This window comes from Pleurodeles waltl, chromosome 11, assembly GCF_031143425.1.
Source record: "Pleurodeles waltl isolate 20211129_DDA chromosome 11, aPleWal1.hap1.20221129, whole genome shotgun sequence".
Taxonomy (NCBI): Eukaryota; Metazoa; Chordata; class Amphibia; order Caudata; family Salamandridae; genus Pleurodeles; species Pleurodeles waltl.
The window spans coordinates 901,250,100-901,274,246 of NC_090450.1; the positions used below are offsets into that span (position 1 = coordinate 901,250,100).

At 45.8% G+C, this 24,147-nt stretch overlaps 1 protein-coding gene across 4 annotated transcripts in view; it reads right to left on the bottom strand.

The window, feature by feature from the left end:
• The window catches only part of TRAFD1 (TRAF-type zinc finger domain containing 1), a 175,448-nt gene that overhangs the window by 106,559 nt on the left and 44,742 nt on the right, over nt 1-24,147 (bottom strand). For all 4 annotated transcript variants that reach the window (XM_069214817.1, XM_069214816.1, XM_069214815.1 and 1 more), the window contains exons 5-6: nt 12,634-13,036; nt 7,167-7,427 (exon numbers count right to left, since the gene is read on the bottom strand). In XM_069214817.1, the coding sequence (XP_069070918.1) occupies nt 7,167-7,427; nt 12,634-13,036 (664 nt within the window). The remainder of the gene's footprint in view (nt 1-7,166; nt 7,428-12,633; nt 13,037-24,147) is intronic.

Below are 24,147 nucleotides of genomic sequence, written 5' to 3' on the forward strand. Positions count from 1 at the left end.
TCCCCCTTGATTGTCTCCTTGGAAATGACTACCCAGAGGTTAGTCAGAGCCCAAGAGAGGAACTGGTCCAGTGCCAGTCCTCTCCCAAGGATTCTGGAAGTCCTGCCTCTGCAGTAAATGCAAGCAGGCCCCAGAAGAAGAAGAAAAGAAAACAGAGTAGGAAGGGTGGACAACCTTTAGCCAAGGTTACAGCAAGCCAAGGAGATTCTGCTCCAGTAGGGGAGAACTCCAAAAATGGCCCTGAAAAAGTCCAACCTGACCCACAAGAAGTCCTGGCTAGTCAGGCAACTGTTAAACCTGAGTGGGTGGCTCCTCAGCTAACAGAAGAAAGAGTGGAAGAAGGGTGTTTACTACAAGATGTGGTAACCCCCCACTCTAATACAGCAGACAGGCAACCTGAACCCAAAGAGGCCTGTAACTTAGCCCCTTCCCTTTTAGGTGAAGAGCTAAAGGTGTGGTTCTGGGCACTGACAGCTGTCAGTGGCCTCTGCTGGGTGTTAGCCTTTATGGCTGCACTATCCTTAGCATGGTGGTCTGACCCCATGCCAAATAGCAAGTTAGGCCCCCTGACCCTATTGGTCATGGTGGGGTTACTCCAGCTCTGGGTAACCTCTCTGGGTAAGCTAGGGGTAACCCTGGCCAAGATAAGGTTAGCAGAGGTGGATACCTCTAAAACCAAAATAGAAAGAATGGGTGGAGACATTGAAGAGGCAGACAAGAGGCAATTCAGACTAGGTCCTATCACTGTGGAAGTAGGTCAGTTCCCCAAAGGGAATGACCTGAACAGAAGGATGTAAGGCAGAGTAGGCCCTGCAACTAACCAGCCTATTTCTCCTACTCTTCCTCGCCTGACAGACTAGGAAGACTCTCCCAGCTTGGGCTGAGTCTCCTGGCCTGTGGGCTGGGGGGGGCTTGTGTAAAGAAATGGCTCCCTGTTGCAGTTACCCCCCACTTTTTGCCTGATACTGATGCTGACTTGACTGAGAAGAGTGCTGGGACCCTGCTAACCAGGCCCCAGCACCAGTGTTCCTTCACCTAAAATGTACCATTGTATCCACAATTGGCACACCCTGGCATTCAGATAAGTCCCTTGTAACTGGTACTTCTAGTACCAAGGGCCCTGATGCCAAGGAAGGTCTCTGAGGGCTGCAGCATGTCTTATGCCACCCTAGAGACCCCTCACTCAGCACAGACACACTGCTTACAAGCCTGTGTGTGCTAGTGAGAACAAAATGAGTAAGTCGACATGGCACTCCCCTCAGGGTGCCATGCCAGCCTCTCACTGCCTATGCAGTATAGGTAAGACACCCCTCTAGCAGGCCTTACAGCCCTAAGGCAGGGTGCACTATACCATAGGTGAGGGTACCAGTGCATGAGCACTGTGCCCCTACAGTGTCTAAACAAAACCTTAGACATTGTAAGTGCAGGGTAGCCATAAGAGTATATGGTCTGGGAGTCTGTTTTACACGAACTCCACAGCACCATAATGGCTACACTGAAAACTGGGAAGTTTGGTATCAAACTTCTCAGCACAATAAATGCACACTGATGCCAGTGTACATTTTAGTGTAAAATACACCACAGAGGGCACCTTAGAGGTGCCCCCTGAAACTTAACCAACTAGCTGTGTAGGCTGACTGGTTCCAGCAGCCTGCCACACTAGAGACATGTTGCTGGCCCCATGGGGAGAGTGCCTTTGTCACTCTGAGGCCAGTAACAAAGCCTGCACTGGGTGGAGATGCTAACACCTCCCCCAGGCAGGAGCTGTAACACCTGGCGGTGAGCCTCAAAGGCTCACCCCTTTGTCACAGCCCAGCAGGGCACTCCAGCTTAGTGGAGTTGCCCGCCCCCTCCGGCCACGGCCCCCACTTTTGGCGGCAAGGCTGGAGGGAACAAAGAAAGCAACAAGGAGGAGTCACTGGCCAGTCAGGACAGCCCCTAAGGTGTCCTGAGCTGAGGTGACTCTGACTTTTAGAAATCCTCCATCTTGCAGATGGAGGATTCCCCCAATAGGGTTAGGATTGTGACCCCCTCCCCTTGGGAGGAGGCACAAAGAGGGTGTACCCACCCTCAGGGCTAGTAGCCATTGGCTACTAACCCCCCAGACCTAAACACACCCTTAAATTTAGTATTTAAGGGCTACCCTGAACCCTAGAAAATCAGATTCCTGCAACTACAAGAAGAAGGACTGCCTAGCTGAAAACCCCTGCAGCGGAAGACCAGAAGACGACAACTGCCTTGGCTCCAGAAACTCACCGGCCTGTCTCCTGCCTTCCAAAGATCCTGCTCCAGCGACGCCTTCCAAAGGGACCAGCGACCTCGACATCCTCTGAGGACTGCCCCTGCTTCGAAAAGACAAGAAACTCCCGAGGACAGCGGACCTGCTCCAAGAAAAGCTGCAACTTTGTTTCCAGCAGCTTTAAAGAACCCTGCAAGCTCCCCGCAAGAAGCGTGAGACTTGCAACACTGCACCCGGCGACCCCGACTCGGCTGGTGGAGAACCGACACCTCAGGAGGGACCCCAGGACTACTCTGATACTGTGAGTACCAAAACCTGTCCCCCCTGAGCCCCCACAGCGCCGCCTGCAGAGGGAATCCCGAGGCTTCCCCTGACCGCGACTCTTTGAACCTAAAGTCCCGACGCCTGGGAGAGACCCTGCACCCGCAGCCCCCAGGACCTGAAGGACCGGACTTTCACTGGAGAAGTGACCCCCAGGAGTCCCTCTCCCTTGCCCAAGTGGAGGTTTCCCCGAGGAATCCCCCCCTTGCCTGCCTGCAGCGCTGAAGAGATCCCGAGATCTCTCATAGACTAACATTGCGAACCCGACGCCTGTTCCTACACTGCACCCGGCCGCCCCCGCGCTGCTGAGGGTGAAATTTCTGTGTGGACTTGTGTCCCCCCCGGTGCCCTACAAAACCCCCCTGGTCTGCCCTCCGAAAACGCGGGTACTTACCTGCAAGCAGACCGGAACCGGGGCACCCCCTTCTCTCCATTCTAGCCTATGTGTTTTGGGCACCACTTTGAACTCTGCACCTGACCGGCCCTGAGCTGCTGGTGTGGTGACTTTGGGGTTGCTCTGAACCCCCAACGGTGGGCTACCTTGGACCAAGAACTAAGCCCTGTAAGTGTCTTACTTACCTGGTTAACCTAACAAATACTTACCTCCCCTAGGAACTGTGAAAATTGCACTAAGTGTCCACTTTTAAAACAGCTATTTGCGAATAACTTGAAAAGTATACATGCAATTTTGATGATTTGAAGTTCCTAAAGTACTTACCTGCAATACCTTTCGAATGAGATATTACATGTAGAATTTGAACCTGTGGTTCCTAAAATAAACTAAGAAAAGTTATTTTTCTATATAAAAACCTATTGGCTGGATTTGTCTCTGAGTGTGTGTACCTCATTTATTGTCTATGTGTATGTACAACAAATGCTTAACACTACTCCTTGGATAAGCCTACTGCTCGACCACACTACCACAAAATAGAGCATTAGTATTATCTCTTTTTACCACTATTTTACCTCTAAGGGGAACCCTTGGACTCTGTGCATGCTATTCCTTACTTTGAAATAGCACATACAGAGCCAACTTCCTACAGCGTTTCTCATTCTGAAGGATCTTAATTTAGTGCTGTTCATGTAGCGGTTTATGAGGGTGCCGGGGGGGGGGTGTTTGGGTCTCATTAGAGTAGACTCCTTTGCTTTGTTTTCAGTACTTTAACCTCTCTTTCCTCTGAAGATTTCACAGGAAAAAGGGAAGGTTGAGATCAGTTTACTTTTTTTTTCTTTTTGAGGAATTGTAGGGCCTTTGATCCGATCTGCCCTGCAATTGGCCTGTTCCCGCCAATGCGCACTCCTCTAGCACCATCGTACCTCAAGCCTTTCGATGTGTAGTGCCCCAGAATACTCTGTTGGGGTCTTAAGGGAGCCGTTTCTCTTCTGCTTGCTTCCATTTCCTCCAGACCAATCATTTTGTTTTCTCAGTCTCCTGTTGCCTTCCTGTCAGTCTTTGGCCCGGGCCCTGTGCCTCTGTCCTCTTGTCTGTACTGGGCTGCAACCATGGAACATCCACGGGCCTTACTTACCTGGGAGTCTGTGGATCTTCGGTCTAAACGCCCAACAGAAGCCACAAAGCTCAGTCTCCCGTTGGGGTCTGCGCTCAGCCACCCTGTTCCCTACGAGTGCTCCTTCCATCTATCAGCTGTGGCCCTATCCGAGACTCACAGTCTCCCTTTCAGGATTTTGCCTCTCTGCTGGTGTGATCCTTTGTCTGCTGGGCACCCACTGCTAGGAGTCAGCCCTATTCCACTGTCAGGCCCACAAACTGCAGACCACATCTGCACATCTCTATTAAATCAGGGCTGCGGTTGTCGGCATGTTGGTAGGCCCAAATTCTCACTGGCTCCTAGATCAGCGGCATAAGAGATCCTATCTTCAAACTAATTTTCTGTAATGCGCACCCACTCTTCTGCCTGAAAGACTGCTCGTTTTTAGCCATATGGGTCGGATTTGTATCCACATATTAATGAGATTTTAAAATTGGCACAAGAGCCACTCTTCACTGCGGCCATCTTTGTTGGTGTCAAACCAAGTTCTTCCTTGGCATTCTTAAAAAATAAGGTGAACAGTGACCCTTAATTTTGCTTACTCACAGAATCATATATGGGGCAGAAAGACCATAAAAATGTCTGATCCAAAAACATCTGCTGCACATCAGGTTTCACGCAGAATCTCAACCATTGCTCGATTCTAAAATGCTATACCAATGGTCAGACGCTAGCCATATTAGAAATATGCACTGGTGTAAACACTAGACTGTAAAGTTATCTTTGACTCTTTTTTTTTTTTTTATTAAACCATCTCCTTTTATGCCATCTCATTCTATTTAGTAGCAATTACTGAATAAGACCATCAACTGAATCACTATTAAACATATCTATTGCCCTAAAATGGCTAGACAGTTAAAATCCTGCAGTGTGAAGGTCATTATACCACTTACCACTTTCCCAGCAAAATCAATATTCTTGTATTCTTTCTATCCCACACCAACCCCACCACCTCTGTCACTATTCCCTGAAATGAAAATCCATACTTAATTACAGGATTTGTATACATGCTCATTGTAGCACACAGTTTAGATATGAGCTTTACATTTCTACAATGGCATGGAGGAGACTATCTGCCTAAAAGAAGGAATAGGGAATACCTCCAAAACAGGATCAAAAAGCTCACCAGTGTCTGGGCAGGAATACACATAAGGGTGTGAAGGAGAAAGAAATACTGCAAAGGTGCTGGTGTAACCAGAATAGGAAACGGATTAGCTATTTTATGCACATGCTCAAGAAAAGATAACTGCAACATGAAGATCTGGATAGAGGAAACCTGCCTAGGACATCAGATAATCTCATTTGGACTTCCAACCACACTGACTGACTGACTGACTGACTGACCGGCTAACTGCGTTTATGACATCAACACTGTAACAAGTATTTAGCTAAACGTACTGCAAATTCTAATAATAAAATAAATGAGTGCTCATTGTCTTTCTCACTAAGTGCAGCAAAGACGTTTTTCAAAGCACTAACGGCAAACAATTCTAGAATGAATGCCTGTGAAACTATAGGTTCTATCTTTAATGCAGAGCTTAAAATGAAGCGAGCCTGGAGGTGCTTATATTTACTTCATAAATTCCAAGTGGGACAATAGCAAGAAGACCTATGTGAGAGGCAAGTAACCACATCTACAAATGAGGCAAGCAGTTTTGAACAGGATTCTAACCTTTAGTGGGAGTCAGTGAAGCAATCTTCAGGCTGAACGTATATGATAACTAGTTTAGCTAAAGAAATAGACAAATGGCTATATTCTTCAACCTCCAATTGTCAAACTAGGAAAGCTGAGATTCCACAAAGAGTGTAAATGATTTGCTGCATCCATCATTAATGTCTTATGAATGGTAGAGAGCATGGTGAAACATTTTAATTTTATACTTCTTTCCTCTTCGTATCAAATTGCTCTGCACTATACTCTGCACTATACTCTGTAGAAAGTGTGTACCCCGCTTATGCTCCCTTTCAGAGTGGAGTCCATCTGGATATTTGCCTAAAAAAAAAAAGACAACGTAAAGCACCACAAATTCAAGATCCTCTGTCAAAGCCTGTTCTGGGTAACCTTTTGGGTTATCAGGCAGCACTCTTAGGGCAAAAAGCAGCATGAGAACTAGTTTTAGGCAACCTTACTAAAATCTTGAACACACCCATTTATCTACTTGCTGGTATAGAAGCAGTTCCTCCAGAAAAGCCTACCAACACTGCACAAGAAAAAAAAACTAGAAACCCTACCTCTACCAATTGCTCCTAAAGTACATTGGAACATACTGATTTTCCTAGCATTGAGAGTATGAAACGTTAGGATAGCAAATTGGATCAGTGCTACCATTTGTTGAGTTCCCCAAGTTGGCATTTTGGTTGCTTGTATGGCTGACTGAGCCTTCCGTCCTTATAAGTTTGATAAACTCAGTATTATTACTTTGGGTAATAGCAACACTTGTTACTCACAATGCTTGGAAATGCCATAAGGGCATCATGAAGAACTACACAAAACCAATTTTGATTGTTTCACAATGTGTGCAACTCCCAAAGTCCCATCTCTCTGCCCAACAGAAAAAAAACATTTTAAATGCACACTTACAGCGATATCTAGGCCACATGGTGAAAAGCAGTTCTTGAAGCAGAACACCCAATTCCAAAGAAAGTAAAATGTCCCTCACCACAACCCGGCATTCCCAGGACTTTTTTTTCAATCTTAGAGACTAGATGGAGATTACCCAGCACAGACATTACATCATCTTTTCTTCTCCTTAGAACCAATTATTGACACGTTGCGAAGGTGAAAGAAGGCATAGGTGTCATATGAGGTTAAGAATAAGTTAAAATCCCATGATGCAAAACTGTCAAACTACAGTTATGGTCAGTGCGAAATGCATGGGACCCTCAATTCAAAATCTTTCCTTATCAGTACTTAAAGGAAAGGCAACCAGGGTGACATGGTTACCTAAACACTAGAGATTATCTGAAGTACACTTCATCAAGTCTGAAACGCAAAGTATACAACTAAGCACTAATTAAACATGGTCATTATTAATGAATAAAACAGAGGTACTTACATTTTGGTTCGGTTGTATTATTTACTGGAATAGAAAGATTGCGTGAGAAAAGGTCATTGGTGGTGCGTTCGTGAGGGTACTTGGATGGACTGCGATCTTTAGAATAGAATTCTCTCCAGCGGTCTGATTTTTGGTCTACATTACTGGAAGGAAATTCATTTTGTAGACTAAATGCCAACAGGTAATCAGAATTTGAACTTTCCCAACCAGGAGAAGTCAATCCAGGAACCAGATTCCTTTGCACATTTTCTTGTTCACCACCTTGAAAAAGACGAAAACAAACTTTATAGGACATAGTGATAGTACACGTTATGATAAACTAGAAAATTATAATATAACTGAACAGGAATCCAAGTCTCAATCAGCTTTGTCCTCCCCCACATTTGGATAGCCTCCATATGATTAACAGGAGCCTTCCATAAAGGCTTGATAATACTTTAAATCTGAAGCGGGGGTGGGAGGTTTGGTATTGGCCTGGCAACATGGCTGACAGGACGTGAAGTCTCAGCCAGCCTACACTAAATTCTACATAATCCTGTTTCCCTGCGTAGCAGCCCGACACCCTGCAAAGCACCTGCACAGACTATATCGCTAGCTGCACACAAAATCCTGCTGCATGGCAGATGCAACCACCCAGTAATTAACAAGAGGAGTTGTCTGGGCCGGAGACCCATCTGGGCCCTGGCCTGCACCACAAAAACGACGTAAAATTTGTGAAGCTGCCAGCACTCTGAGACCAAACAAGCAACAGCCACAGAGAGGCAGGGATCGAGTCGACTGCGATGGAGGTGGGCTTCGTGAGACCTATGCCCCGCTATCCCTGTGCTAAGGACATGAGGAGACTATCGTGGCAGAGACAGCAGGGCCTTGAGGGTTGGCTGGAGCAGAGAGTGGGCGATGTGCTCGTGCATGCCGGGACAGCCACTGCAGCACATAGAAGACAAAGTGCCCTCCCCGCCCCCAAGGTGCTGAGATGCTCAGCTTGACGGGAAGTGCAGTGGCAGACAGGAGAAGAGACACACAGTAACTAGTAGTCATATTAGCAGTGCCCTTTGGAGGGCTGAACAGGCGAACATGGATCCAGACAGAGTTGGACAGTAGCAGCCAGCCCTGCAGTTGGACGTCGAGGTCAACGGTGCGGTGAGTCTCTGATCACGGTCCCTGAACAGTGAGAGACTCTGTAGTAACAACTCATGAGGGACACCCAGCACCTGAAAGGAGGCCAGCAGGGGCTGTGCACAGGGAACAGCAGACTATGCACACTCACAGATGATTTGGCCTTAGTTGGGGGGGGGGGGGGGGGGGGGTTGGGAGGGGGGGGGGAGAAGCGTCACAGAGCAGACCCCTTGATACACCCCACAGCGTGTGAGAAATTGCAACAAGACTGGTGGGTCCCCGCCGATCTGTCAACGGTGAAACCCTAAGCACCACTCTGGCCTCCGTTGCAAACTATATTGGGCCAAAATACTAGTGACCCTGAGAAAGGCCCAGTGTCGCCTTACTAGAGGTGCAGTGCGTACCCAGAATTGAGCACTAATCGGGCATGAGCGAGTAGTCATTGATGCAGCGAGCAGCTGTGTCCACCGAGGGCACTCCCACTCCTCCACCACCACCACCACAGTAGCCACCAGCAAGGAGGGATTGTGGCGCTTCTCTGTGATGAGACTAACAGCACAAACTCCAAGGAGCAGTGGGGAAAGACAAGCTAGATATCGAGAAGTGGGGGTGGTGTGTGCACACAGTAGCCCCAAAACTAGCTGATTTCAAGGAGCCCAAGCCAATGCTTGATCGGAGAAGTGGGTGTGGCAGTATCGGAGACATGACAGGGCCCCACAGTCACTGAACTAGGCAAGGGAAGACATCCATATTTGTTTGAGCAGGGAGGCACCCTAACTACTGCAGTCAACCAACATGGGCAAGGACAGAGCAGCACGCTCGCACTCTGCCAACACCATCACTCGATATACCACACCACGCCAAACACTATGGTGGCTTACACAACAAGGAGGAGAAGATGCAGAGGAGGGAATGCCAGAGGGAGATCTAGAGCGGTCATGAGCTGAACTGTTGGCTGCTACTCAGGACACCAGAAAATACAGAGACAGTATTCATCGACATTAAGCTCTTGCATGCAGATTTAAGGAAGGTGGCAGACAAGGTCGAGACGGCTTGGGGCAACATTACAGAACATAAGGGGGAAGTTACAGCTATACCTCTCTCAATATATCATCCACCTCCACTCTTGGATGTATCCTAAACCTCATTCTACAACTAAGATCTCCCAAAGAACCCTCTCTAGACTCTTCCCTCCTCTATCCCTACTTCCTCACCCCAAATCTCAGTTTACTACTATACTCTCCCAAACAATCCTCTCTAAATTCTTCCCTTATTTATCCCTCCTTTGACTCATCCCAATCCACATTTTACTACTATGATCCCCCAATCCCTTTTTACAGACTCTTCCCCCTCCTCCATCTCTCCTTTTACTCATCCCAAGCCTCATTTTACTGCTATGATCCTCCAAATAATACTTTATAAATGATTCCCTCTTCTATCCTTCCATTATCTTATTCAATCCAACTAACAGACTTGCATCTCTTCTGCTCAAATAAACTCTTATTTTCTTATACTAATCCACCACTAATCCTTTTGGGTTCAGAGTAGCTTGTGCCTCACCAAAAAGCAGTTTGATGCCTTGTCAGGGGTAGTAAGAGCTATGTAAATACAATGACAGTTAAAAGTGATCTTGAACACGGTCAGAAAACAAAATGACAGGAGGGTAGCTGTGCTATGTACTTTTCATTTGTTTCAGCAGCTAGTTTGATGAATGCTGAATGCACCTGAGAGATTTCAGAAGTAGGTGATGTGCTTTTAGTGAAGAATACTCAGGACAATGAGGTAGCCATGGCCACAGCACAAGACCAAATATGCCTATGCCATTAGGGTGCAAAGTGCTAATGCTTGAAGGGGTCTCTGGGCTACCTGTTTTATTGCTGACTGTTGCGGATATCTTGATTTTGTCTGTGACGAAGGGATGCTTAAGGGAATTGCAGGTTTGATATCGCACCATGTCTTACAAGAATAGCACATGGCTTGTCCTGGACCCTGTCTGAGCTATCCTGTAGAAGCTCAAGCATAAAATGCGAGCAGCAGAGTTGCTAACAGTGTCACAACTATTCTATTTGCTACTTGTAGCAGTCATGGTCTTCCAATCTTTTCGTCTTTAATCGAGCTTCATCATTGGCCATTTTATCTAGTGGCAATACCTACTCCTAAATCACAGCTTCAGTTTCCAAATTATCTCTTCCCATGTGAAGGTTTTTGTTTTCCTGCCACTGCAGTTTTTTTTGCTCCGACTCCATAGTACTGAAAATCCATAAATGGTGTAAAATGTACAAAAACAAAAGGAACTGATATAGCGAGATCAAATGAAAACAGCTGCTGACGAATACCAAACTCCTCCACAACCTCCTCCTCACAATCACTAAACCTCGAAGTCAGGAAATGGATCAGCATCTCGAGTTTAATGTAAATATTGTGATAAAATAAAGGCTGTGCCTCTTCTTCCTGGCCCTCAAATGTAAGCCCTTTCAGAAAGATACCAAGGAACCTAGACACATTCCGGGTGTCTAAAATGTGCTGGGATGAAATCCTTGGTAGTGAAAAACGGTTGGCAACGGAAGCAGGAAAAGGTTAAGGAATCTCGAAAAATACATTCTTATTAGGGTACAATTGAAACTTGGTCACCCTTTCCCAGTAAAGTAAGCTCTGAGACAATCTGTGGGAAAGGTTGCCGGTTGTCTGGACATGGCCTAATTGAGGAAGAAGCCATCCATCAGGTTCTCATTACATACCCTTGGCCAGGATATAGTCTTCCCCTATCTGGCCCAGATACCCTACACTATATTAACATTTAATTCTGTAAAGGTGAGAGTGGGTGTAATCCAGTCTTTTTGCCTTGTAAATGGTGCAATGTGATTCAGGTTGGTAATGGATTTCGTCTCATGTACTTATTGTGTTTTTCGCATTCTGTCCCTATTAAAGTATTTAAGACCCTTGTTTTTAACATATCAACATTTCAAAGTTTGGAGGCAATTGAGCTGTTGTCCAAAATACGCCATCTTGGTGTGGCAGCAGGAATTGCATGTTTTATACTTACTGTCAAACAGAGTTTTAAGGATGAGTTTGAATAGGCTGTTTGTTTTTGGAGGGGGTGATAATTGGGTGCAAGTCAATTTTAAAATGTACAAAAGTTTTATTGTCTTAAAATCTTTTATGGATAATTTCCCTAATAAACTATTTTACAACTACTAGACACATTCCACAATTAAAGGTGATAGACACATTATTTTGAAAGATAGCAAAGCTTTGAAAGCCAGACTTTGTCGGTCTTTAGCACAGTCTAGTGACACAATATACATACAACTGCTCATATTCAGGGCTGAGCAGCCACAACTTTGAGCACATTCCTGCATGCACTGATTGGCTGGATTGCCTACTTTATTGGAGCAAATATGTCAAAATACCTGAGGAAACAAAAATCCTAAAAGAGGATGACAGTTAAACATCCCGTTCGATTTTAAGCCATGATAAGGATTTTTGTTGACCCAATTCACACACGGCATGACTCAAATTTCAATTTGAGGTAGTTAATATAAATGGTAAGGTCTGGGCAAGAAGTTTGAAGCTTGCTCAAGGATAGTTGCATAGTTGACCACTTTTTTCCAATGTGAAGATGTAAACCCAGATACCTATGATGATACAATTTTGGTGTTGTATCCCCCTTCTGCTAAAAAGATTTATATGGAAGGGAGGGGTCGAGAATTTTAAGGTTTGTCTACCTAAAGCAACAGTGGATGTGGGCCCCATAACTGTTCAGACTTCAGACTTTTCTTTAGTTTATTTAAGGGTAAAGGTGATTGGTATAGAGTTTAAGCCATTGCTTATTATGTCTTCGATCTATTATTGCCCAATCCTACATCATGTGTTACACACATCTACAAGATTGTTATTAAAGTAATTTTATGACCGGTTTAGGAAGACTTTTCAAATGCTTATGATCTGAAGTGAGATCTTCTCATTGCTGCAAACTACACTACAATACATTTTTGTCTCAGAAACATTTTGAAGAAGTAACAAGACTTGTTCTGCTATTCAGAAACATACTAGGATCAAACTATATGAGCCAAAGTCAAAAGAAATGTTATAATGAATTCAGGATTGCCAATGTACTCCAAAATAGGAATGAATATAGTATATTCAGAAGAAACTCTTGGAAATGAGGGAAACGGAACGCTATTTAAAATAACAGAATAAAACAGTGTGTGTCAGAGAATTCCAATTCACACAGAACTGTCACGACTAAATAAACGTGTGCCTTGAAAAAAAAGAAAGAAAAAAAAAAAAGTAATACCTGAATTCAGTGTTTCTCACTTCAGTAAACCAAATTCACAATTTAGACAGTTACCTAGATTCTGGTCAACTTGCATGGTTTGTCCACGCCTTCTATTGTCCCCTTCCAATGAGTGATGAATATTTTTATAAAATCGGCTTTGAAGTTGTCTGGGTATCCTCGGGTGGGATCTTATATGATCTTCTCCAAAGGTGGTCTGCGCATCAAACCAGGTTTCACCATTATCTCTATGGTTATAACGCGAGAGCAGTCTTTCCCTATTTACTTTCTGGTCTTCAGTCACTTTTCCGCAAACTGTAGGATGTGCTTGTAAATCTTTCACCATAACATTGCGACCACAACCGTTGCAGCGTTCTGTCCGCGTGCCGCAGTAATCTTCATGGTCGCTCACTTTGTTGTGCGACAGCTCAAGTTCACAGTATTGGCACTGTGTGGGGCGCAAAGGACACTTTGAGACCTAAAAAGCAGAAGAAATGGCAGATCAAATCTCTAGAGTACTTAATAAATCTCACATATAGGTCACCACTTACAGTTACAAAACAAATAGTTTCTTACTTGTGATTTTGCAGCTTGGAGAATTTTCTGAATTTACATGAAGGGCTTTATTCTGCCATCTAGTGGTTGAGTCTGGAATTTCCCAACTTGAGTTTTCTGTAGTCCTTTATTTTTTGTTTTTGTTGTTGTATGTCGACAGTTCTGCCCATTTAGTGGTTCCTGTAATGCTGTATCTCTTCCGGAAGCACGCACCTTTGGCCGCCATCTTCAGATTTTTTTTCTCCCCCTTTTTTTATTTCCATCTTCTTGGTCGAGATGGGTGAGTCGCTTGTGAATCCAGAAAATTCTTCAAGCTGCAAAAGTACACCTGCAGGTAACAAACTATTTGTTTTGCAACATGAATATTTTCCGGATTCACATGCTGTGCACCGATTATGTAGCGGTAAGTTAGATTTGAGGTGATTGGGATAAAGATGGACTTATGTTTCTAAACCGATGTTTTAGTACCTCTTTCCCCACCTGAGCTTCCTTGGTCTTTTGAATGACTATACAGTAGTCTTTTGTGAATGTGTAAATGGATGACCACGTAGCTGCCATACAGGTATCCTGGGATGGTGTGTTTGCTATAAAGGAGATGGATGCTCCTTTCTTCCTTGTTGAGCTTAATTGTTCCGCTGGTGGCATATTTGAATAGTCTGAGATCCATCTGGCCACCACTGTACCTTTAGTTACTTGTTTTCCCCATAATGTTATCCGCAAAGGTGACAAACAGCCGTTTCATCTTCCTGTATGGTTTTGTTCTTTCAATGTAACACATTACTGCACGTGTAGCATCCCGTGTTTGTAGGGCTTGATCTTTTGGGTTTTGGAAAAAGCTTAGTATTTGGCTTATATAAAATTAAACTATTTTTTTTGTAAAAATTGTGGATCTGTCCTCATGACAATTCTGTCATTGTGAATTTGCATATATGGTTCTTGGATTTTGAGAGCTTGAATTTAGTTTAATTTCCGGAGCCATGTCATGGCCACCAGAAATGTTGTCTTTAGTGTGAGCACCTTTTGTGATGCTTTGTGCAAGGATTCAAATAGTGGCTTCATTAACTGAGTTAATACCAGAATCAGGTTCCATACAGGATGCAGGTGCTAGTTTCCTCCTTGGTGGTGTGATTATGTTGGCTTCCTCTAGGAAACGTTTTAGTGACTGGCGCTGTGAAAAAACTTCTCACTATGCAACCCCTTGTGTAAGCAACTATTGACAATAAATGTCATTTAAGGAGGCATATGTTAGTTTGCAGTCTATTAGGTGTGTGAAATATTTCAGCACTGTTGATTCTTTTGTATTTTTTTCTTAATACCTCCCTTCTAAGGCACAATAAGGAGTATTGTTCCCACAGAACTAGCATCTTCTTGATATTGGCTTCCTTGCCTCTCTAAGTATGCCCACTGTTTTCTCGAGGTAGTTTTAAGTGTTCAAACTCTAGGTCCTCAGGAGCCAGGCTGCTAAGGTTAAGGTTTCTGGGTGAAAATTTCCCTCCCTCCATTATTAGCAGCTCTTGTTGTACTGGGAGTTTTTTTTTTTAATGTTCCACTCTGACATTTGTATTAATTCTGAGAGCCCCGTTTATCTCGCCCATTGGGGAGCAATTAAGATGAGTCATTATGCATGTGTTGATCACCCCGTGTAATAGTGGTATTGGGGGGAAATAGTAAGCAAATGCCCCAGTGTATTGACAGAGCATTGCCCAGTGACTGGTGGTGAGGTTGTCTGGATACAAAGCTTTGGCAATTTGCGTTGTCTGGTGTTGCAAACGGATATGTAGTTGGGGTCCCCTACATCTGAAAGATTATTTTGAGTACTTTCTAGTTTAGTTCCCATTGGTGTGAGCAAGAAGCCTGTCTGCTGAGCTTGTCCGCTTCTGTATTGTTCTTCCTGGAAGATGAATTGCTGATAATTATATTTTCTTTTGTATGGTCCATTTCCAGATTTGTTGAGCTTGATTTGATAACTGCAGAGATTGTGTTTCTCCCCTCTTTGTTGATGTAAAACGTTGTTTTAGTAGTGTCTGTATGGATCAATACACTTTTTCCTAATAACTGCTTCTGAAAGGTTTTCAAGGCTAGGAATACTGTTTTTAGATTTAGAAAGTTTATGTGTTGGACTGCATCCATTGCTTTCCAAACTCCTCTGACTTTGAGCGAGTTCATGTGTGCTCCCCATCCATGAGGCATCTGTTGTAATTGTTACTGATGGAGCTGCAGAAGACATGAGTGGGAAAATTCCGGACCAAATCACTAGATGGCGGAATAATGCCCAGCATTTAAATCCAGAACAAATTTCATGCTGCAAAATCATAAATCATGAACTCTACATTTTGTTAACAAATGTACTCCTGCTATAGGTTCAGATGACTGCAAAATATCTAACAAGATTGATAAAAAAAAAAAAAAAAACTAAGATCTATGCCAGAATTATTTTTAACAATTGGGTTGAAGCACCCTTCCTATCTGATTCTCTTATAAAAGCAGGGAGTCTTCAGGGAAGTAATGCAATGCTCACATCTGTCAGGTAAGCATGGGACTAAACCATCAATGCTACCAACGTTCCTAAAGTAGCAGATTCTGAAGCAAACACTCACTGATCACCCCCACTCCTATACATGAGTGAGCTGAGTGAAGCAAAAACACAAAGGAGTTTGGTGGTATAAAAAGTGGGAATTTGTAATAACCTGCGCTTATCACTAAGTTTCAGCACTTTCCCCATGTCTGCTTTGAGTGAGATAGGCCACATAGCAGTAAACCACTTAAAAGCACTTTATTTTTGATTTATATAAAATGCAAAATTTTTGCTTCCTAAAATATACCTTAAGGCGATTTGAACTACACTCATTCGGCATATATTACTTAAGACATTTACTGCCTTGCAATGTCAGCCCAACAAAAAACAAAAATACAAACCACTGTTACATAAATATATTCAGAATAACAAGTATCCAAAGCAAAGCAACTGGATATCGTGATTGTGATCTTCATTACTAGTAACCTGCTCCCTCTACCACGCACGACTAATGACAGTAAAAAAACATCTAATAAGCAGAATTAATTGATATCACTAGCCCAGTGGCCTCTTACTTTCGAAAGAAAGGAGAACTGTCAACCCACCCATCCAATGTATTCCAAATATTTATGGTTTCAGATGTGATGATGCTAAGATTGCTCAAAATACCTTTCCAAAATTCTACCTTCTTTTCTCTTCCTCCCTGCAAGCAGCAGACAACATATGAAACACAAGCCAGTAAGTACATAATTCCTGGCAAGGACGATAACAGCCAGATCTTGAACTGGCTGTATAGAAGAGATCCTACCATCTTATCCTGTAACACAAAGTCCTGTAACTCAGGAAGATCCACAGTGGTTCATGACGGAGTGCCAGCAAAAAGGACCTACATTATTATATAGGAATATTGAAATGTTTGAGCTTGCCTATTCAACGTGACCTCCTCTGGACTAACAAACCATCATGCTACTTTATCAGACATTTGCCATTCAAGCCATCTCTATAGTCCCCACTTTTAGCCACTAAGCAATCTTGAAGCAGGGTAAGGAATTCATAGAACTCCTGTCTTCAGGGTACACTTTTGTCCCAGTCTTGCAACTTCTCTCTTCATTATCTAGATAGATGCTGTGTTCCATGTCAAGATGTTTTCGTTTTTATTCAGAATCAGGATTCACTGTGGTCCTACATGATCCACGCAGCAAGACTGTAAGACTTAGATCAATGTCTGAATTACTTCCTTCTGTAACAATGTTTCTCATTTTACCCAATTGAAAACTGCCTTTTACTAAATGTTATGTTATCTGTGATTTTATAGAATGCTAATCACCCGTTAGGGTATCCAGGTGCTCTGTAGCAGGTGTATGATGCCAGCCCAAAGGGCTTACTCAAAAACCCAGGTCTTTAGTTTATTGCGAATGTCAGGAATAGAAGAGAAGTAAGGAGATGAGAGAATAAAAACACCCAGACTGTGCCTGTCCATGCTTGGACTGCCCCCAGTGCCAGGAACCCTGGATCTGCAGCCTGCCGTCAATACTCCCTTGACGAGATCCGGAAGCTAATGCCAAAGACACAGAACTCCAACTGTTGCACCACTGCACCGCACTCCACAAAAGGCCTCTTCCCCTTCATTAACTGCTGTTTCTCCTGTGAGGTAGGAACACAGCAATTTCCACCCAGTGGACTTCCGGTGACAAACCACAACTCCACTGCGCAGTACTCAACATCAGATTCCTCTGGAAACAAGTCATAGAAATCTGGGACACCATCAACACCCTCACTCTTGACAATGTTCATCACTGAAACCATCGGCATCATCTACAAGGACTCCCTGTACTCCACTCCTCAGACGACGACACCACCGACAATGGAAAACCTCAACTTTCAGATCAAACCTGACACCAATACCACCATCAAGGGAACCCTCGACTACAGACCCCCACCCCAGACCCCTGCCACAGCTTCTGCAACTCCATCCTGGACTTCACTGCCCCACCACAATCGACTCCAACCACTACATCTTCCTGGGGGAGGGGAGAGTAGTGAACTTCCACCTAGAAGATACATACTACGCCAACTCCACCTCATTGCTTGAAAACATGAGCATCATCGGCCTCTCTCAAATGGTCAGCACCCCGCACACAGTGCAGGACACACACTGTTCTCCCACACCACCGCGGTAACATGGACTGACCACAACATCATCCACTTCACCATCAATGAACTGCCTGAAGCCCCAACGAGACACCCCCACCCTCCTCTGCCACAACCTGGGCAAAGTCACAGAAATGCCCTTGACCATCTCCGCAGACACCCTAGAACTCTGCATCCAAAACTTCTCCAACTGCATCACCTCAGCCACAGACAGTCACCCCCCCCCCGAAAAACACCACCAGCAGCAAGAAAGCCAATGGTTCACCCCAGAACTTCTCAAACATTACTGCAGGAAACTAGAGAGAGAATGGCGATCCAACAAGACTCCCACCAACCTTGACTCTTTCAGGGTCGCCCTTAACAGATACCACCACCGACTCAAGGTGACCAAGGAAGAAGCACTCTGTAAGGAAATGCCTCCTTGGCATGGTTACCCCCTGACTTTTTGCCTTTGCTGATGCTATGTTTTGAATTGAAAGTGTGCTGAGGCCTGCTAACCAGGCCCCAGCACCAGTGTTCTTTCCCTAACCTGTACTTTTGTATCCACAATTGGCACACCCTGGCATCCAGGTAAGTCCCTTGTAACTGGTACCTCTGGTACCAAGGGCCCTGATGCCAGGGAAGGTCTCTATGGGCTACAGCATGTCTTATGCCACCCTGGAGACCCCTCCCTCAGCACAGACACACTGCTTACCAGCTTGTGTGTGCTAGTGAGAACAAAATGAGTAAGTCGACATGGCACTCCCCTCAGGGTGCCATGCCAGCCTCTCACTGCCTATGCAGTATAGGTAAGACACCCCTCTAGCAGGCCTTACAGCCCTAAGGCAGGGTGCACTATACCATAGGTGAGGGCACCAGTGCATGAGCACTGTGCCCCTACAGTGTCTAAGCCAAACCTTAGACATTGTAAGTGCAGGGTAGCCATGAGAGTATATGGTCTGGGAGTCTGTCAAACACGAACTCCACAGCCCCATAATGGCTACACTGAAAACTGGGAAGTTTGGTATCAAACTTCTCAGCACAATAAATGCACACTGATGCCAGTGTACATTTTATTGTGAAATACACCCCAGAGGGCACCTTAGAGGTGCCCCCTGAAACCTAAACCGACTATCTGTGTAGGCTGACTGGTTCCAGCAGCCTGCCACACTAGAGACATGTTGCTGGCCCCATGGGGAGAGTGCCTTTGTCACTCTGAGGCCAGTAACAAAGCCTGCACTGGGTGGAGATGCTAACACCTCCCCCAGGCAGGAGCTGTAACACCTGGCGGTGAGCCTCAAAGGCTCACCCCTTTGTTCCAGCACCGCAGGACACTCCAGCTAGTGGAGTTGCCCGCCCCCTCCGGCCACGGCCCCCACTTTTGGCGGCAAGGCCGGAGAAATTAATGAGAAAAACAAGGAGGAGTCACTGGCCAGTCAGGACAGCCCCTAAGGTGTCCTGAGCTGAAGTGACTCAAACTTTTAGAAATCCTCCATCTTGCAGATGGAGGATTCCCCCAATAGGATTAGGGATGTGCCCCCCTCCCGTTGGGAGGAGGCACAAAGAGGGTGTACTCACCCTCAGGGCTAGTAGCCATTGGCTACTAACCCCCCAGACCTAAACACGCCCTTAAATTTAGTATTTAAGGGCTTCCCTGAACCTAAGAATTTAGATTCCTGAAACTACAAGAAGAAGAGGACTGCTGAGCTGAAAAACCCCTGCAGAGGAAGAACAGAAGACACCAACTGCTTTGGCCTCAGACTTACCGGCCTGTCTCCTGCCTTCCAAAGAAACCTGCTCCAGCGACGCTTTCCAAGGGACCAGCGACCTCTGAATCCTCTGAGGACTGCCCTGCTTCAAGAAAGACAAGAAACTCCCGAGGACAGCGGCACTGCTCCAAAAGAACTGCAACTTTGTTACAGAGGAGCAGATTTAAAGACCCCTGCAACTCCCCGCAAGAAGCGTGAGACTTGCAACACTGCACCCGGCGACCCCGACTCGACTGGTGGAGAACCAACACCTCAGGGAGGACCCTCCGGCGACTCCAAGACTGTGAGTAACCAAAGTTGTCCCCCCTGAGCCCCCACAGCGACGCCTGCTGAGGGAATCCCGAGGCTCCCCCTGACCGCGACTGCCTGAACTCTATTTCCCGACGGCTGGAAAAGACCCTGCACCCGCAGCCCCCAGCACCTGAAGGAACAGAACTCCTGTGCAGGAGTGACCCCCAGGAGGCCCTCTCCCTTGCCCAGGTGGTGGCTACCCCGAGGAGCCCCCCCCCTTGCCTGCCTGCACCGCTGAAGAGACCCCTTGGTCTCCCATTGAAATCAGCAGAGAACCCGACGCTTGTTTGCACACTGCACCCGGCCGCCCCCGCGCTGCTGAGGGTGTACTTTCTGTGTGGACTTGTGTCCCCCCCGGTGCCCTACAAAACCCCCCTGGTCTGCCCTCCGAAGACGCAGGTACTTACCTGCTGGCAGACTGGAACCGGGGCACCCCCTTCTCTCCATTGAAGCCTATGTGTTTTGGGCACCTCTTTGACCTCTGCACCTGACCGGCCCTGAGCTGCTGGTGTGGTGACTTTGGGGTTGCTCTGAACCCCCAACGGTGGGCTACCTTGGACCAAAAACTGAGACCTGTAAGTGACTTACGTACCTGTTAAAAATAACAATACTTTACCTCCCCCAGGAACTGTCAAAATTGCAGTGTGTCCACTTTTAAAACAGCTATTTGTGTTTTATGTAAAAAGTATAAATGCTAATGTAATGATTCAAAGTTCCTAAAGTACTTACCTGCAATACCTTTCAAATGAGATATTACATGTAGAATTTGAACCTGTGGTTCTCAAAATAAACTAAGAAAATATATTTTTCTATAACAAAACCTATTGGCTGGATTTGTCTCTAAGTGTGTGTTCCTCATTTATTGCCTGTGTGTATGTACAACAAATGCTTAACACTACTCCTTTGATAAGCCTACTGCTCGACCACACTACCACAAAATAGAGCATTAGTATTATCTCTTTTTGCTACTATCTTACCTCTAAGGGGAACCCTTGGACTCTGTGCATGCTATTCCTTACTTTGAAATAGCACATACAGAGCCAACTTCCTACACACTCACATTGAGGCAAGTGGCAGCCACGCCAAAAAACTGTTCAGCATCAGAGAATTCTGCTATCCCTCCTCCACAGAGAACACAATCCACCCCTTCCAAACCCTCTGTGACAAGCTATCAGACTACTTCCACCACAAGATATCTATCATCTATAACAACTTAGATCCCCTGCCCACCGACTTCGACCAACCCTGCACCCTAACCCAACCCAACCCACCCTGCACCCCAACCCAACCCAGATCACTGAATGGAAGCAACTCTCTACCGAAGGCACCATCGCCATCCTGACCTTCATTTACTCCGGATCCCCTGTGGACCCCTGCACGCAGCATCTCTACAACCTATGAAGAGAAGTGATTGGAGCATCCCTCAAAGAAATCCTCAACATCTCCATCTCCACAGCTACCATACTGGAAGCACGCCAAAGTCAAACACTTCCGGAAGAAACCATCAGTCAACCCAGTCATGCTAAAAAAAAAAAAAATATCACCCAATCTCGCTTCTCCCATTTTCTGCCAAAGTCTTGGAAAAGGCCATCAACCGCAAGCTCACAGACTACCTCCAACACAACAACATGATCGACTCATCCCAAACCGGCTTCTGGCCCAAGCAGAGACCGCCCTGATCGCAGCAACCTGCGGCATCAGACGCCTCCTCGACCTCAGGGGAACAAAGGCCCTTATCCTCCTCAACTTATTGGCAGCTTTCAACACCGTCTCCTGCCACACTCTCATCACCAGACTCCACAGCATCGAAGAGAACGTACTGAACTGGATATCTTCCTTCCTCTTTGGCCAAACCCAGAGGATCCTCCTCCTACCCTTCGTCTCCTCACCCAAAGACATCATGTGTGGCATTCTCCATGGCTCCTCCCTCATCCCCATCTTCAACACCTACATGACTCCACTGGCGGGCATCCACGCACCTACGGACCTAACATCATCTTCTACGCCAACACCCAGCTTGTCATACCCCTCACAGACGATGCCATCACCACACAAACCACCAAGACCGACGTTGCCACCTGGATGAGGACCAACTGCCTCAAGCTAAATTTAGACAAAACTGAGATCCTCATTTTCAGGAACAAGCCCTCCTCCCCGGGACAACTCATTCTGGCCCCCCGCCCTCTGTCCCCCACCGACCCCTTCAAGCCATACACGCAACCTCAGGATCATCTTGGACACCAGACTGACCATGAAGCAACAGATTAACACCGTCTCCTCTGCCTGCTTCCATATCTTCTGCAAGATTTTCCGATGGATCCCCCATCTCAACCAGGAAGAGAGTCACCAAGGCCCTCATCTCCAGCCGACTTGACAACAGCAACGCACTTTATGCTGGAACCACCAAACAGCACGTGAACCACCTCCATACATTCCAGAACATGGTGACAAGGCTCATCCTCGACCTCCCCAGAAGAACCAGCATCACTCCCCACCTCAGGGTCCTCCACTGGCTCCCTGTCCAACAAAGATGCCTCTTCAAACTCCTCATGCACGCTTACAAAGCCTTCCACAACGCTGGACACGCCTACATCAACAACCGCCTCACATTCCACAGACCAGAAAAACTCTGCTCAGCCACCCTCGCCCAGGCCCACGTCCCCAGCCAGACAAAGCTCACAGCATCCCACTAACGCCTGGAGACCCCTTGGGGTGACAAGTTTCATGCTCTACAAGAACCTCCTGATTGATTATAGAAAGACAAGGGTGGTATAAGAAGTGGGAGTTGCGCTTGTCACTTTAAATTTCAGCACTTTCCTCATATTTGCTTTGATTTTGATAGTCCAAACAACAGTAAAACAATTACATGCACTTTATTTTGATTTACATAAAACTAAAATTTTTGTTACCCAAAATATTCAGTTACTGTTGTGAGGTTGTTCCAGGTATACCCCCTGCTCTGCTTTTGCGTATGTGCAGGGGTGTTTGCTCGTAACAGTGTAGAGGTGTCTGGAAGGGTGGTGGAAGTGAATGTGGCGGTTCAGGTACGCAGGGTCAGTGTTGTGGAGAGATTTGTAGGTCTGAGGGAGAAGTTTAAAGTGTATGCGCTTGTTTATCGGGAGCCAGTGGAATTCCTTAAAGTGTGGTGTGATATGGGATTGACGTGGGCGAATGAGTGCTAGCTTGGCTGTTGCGTTTTAGACACTGCCAATCTTTGCATCTTCTTCCAGTCCATGTTTTCCTTCAGTTATCTTCCCATTTCGTCATGTAGACATTAAGCTGCTCCTTCTTTCACTTTTCCATGCAGCTACAGATCTACATTGTAGTGAAACACTTGAGTGTATGATAGTATTACTAATCAAGAAATCTAGACACTTCCACTTCAAGGCCTTCTGTTTCTGGAGGTTGACTTGCTCTTCTGGTAAAAAGGGGCAGTAACACATCACTGTTCAGAGTGTCCTCTATCAAAACCTTCTGCATGCACATCATACAACATGGCTACTCTGACATTTTGCATTGCACCTTTTTTACCATGGAGTTCAAGCAATATGGTATCTCCTTGAGATTTCCACTCAGAATATTTAGGACTCCTTCAATGACAGAGAGCAAAATTGGTACAGTCAAGGTCCAATTAATTAATCAAGAAAAGTAGGTTTTGTCTAATATGCTTACCCGGACTAATATTTTACCATTTGTTCAGTAGAGTACATATTAAAGTTCAACATGTGGCAGAGTGAAAAACAAAGTATTTATTTGGTAGCTTCTTTATTACTTTCAAAGGGAACTGCTTTTTAAAAGTTGCACCAAAACAACAGGTCCGTGACAGTGGAGTAGAATGTTGAAACAGAAGTGACTTGGTGGTCTGCGTGTTGAATATGGCAGCTTCAACGTTATCTTGCTTCGCGCCCAATGCCCACATCCTGTCAACAATCCTGCTCCCCACCCAGAGCTATCCAGGCTTCATTGGTTACTCGTTAGTGACCAGTACCGCAACAACACCGTAGGACTGCCCAAAAAAGCAGGGAGGTGCCGGCCACGGCGCACCTCACCTCTTCAAGGTGGTCTCTCCATACAGACGCGGCCAAACTTGGCACATGGCTGAAAACTGAGTCATTGATCATCTACTTGGCTGCCTCCTAAAAGCAACTCTTCCCCCCCCCCCCCCCCCCCCACCTCCCCTCCAACCCCCAAGAATCATGGGCGTGGCTCTGGCGGGACAGAGGAGCACACCCATCCTCTTGGCTTGCAGCGGAGACAGTGTGGCTTTGCCACAGCAGCTCTTTGGTTGCCGATGGGAGTGCTTTCACATGTAGAGGCACCCGCCAGCTC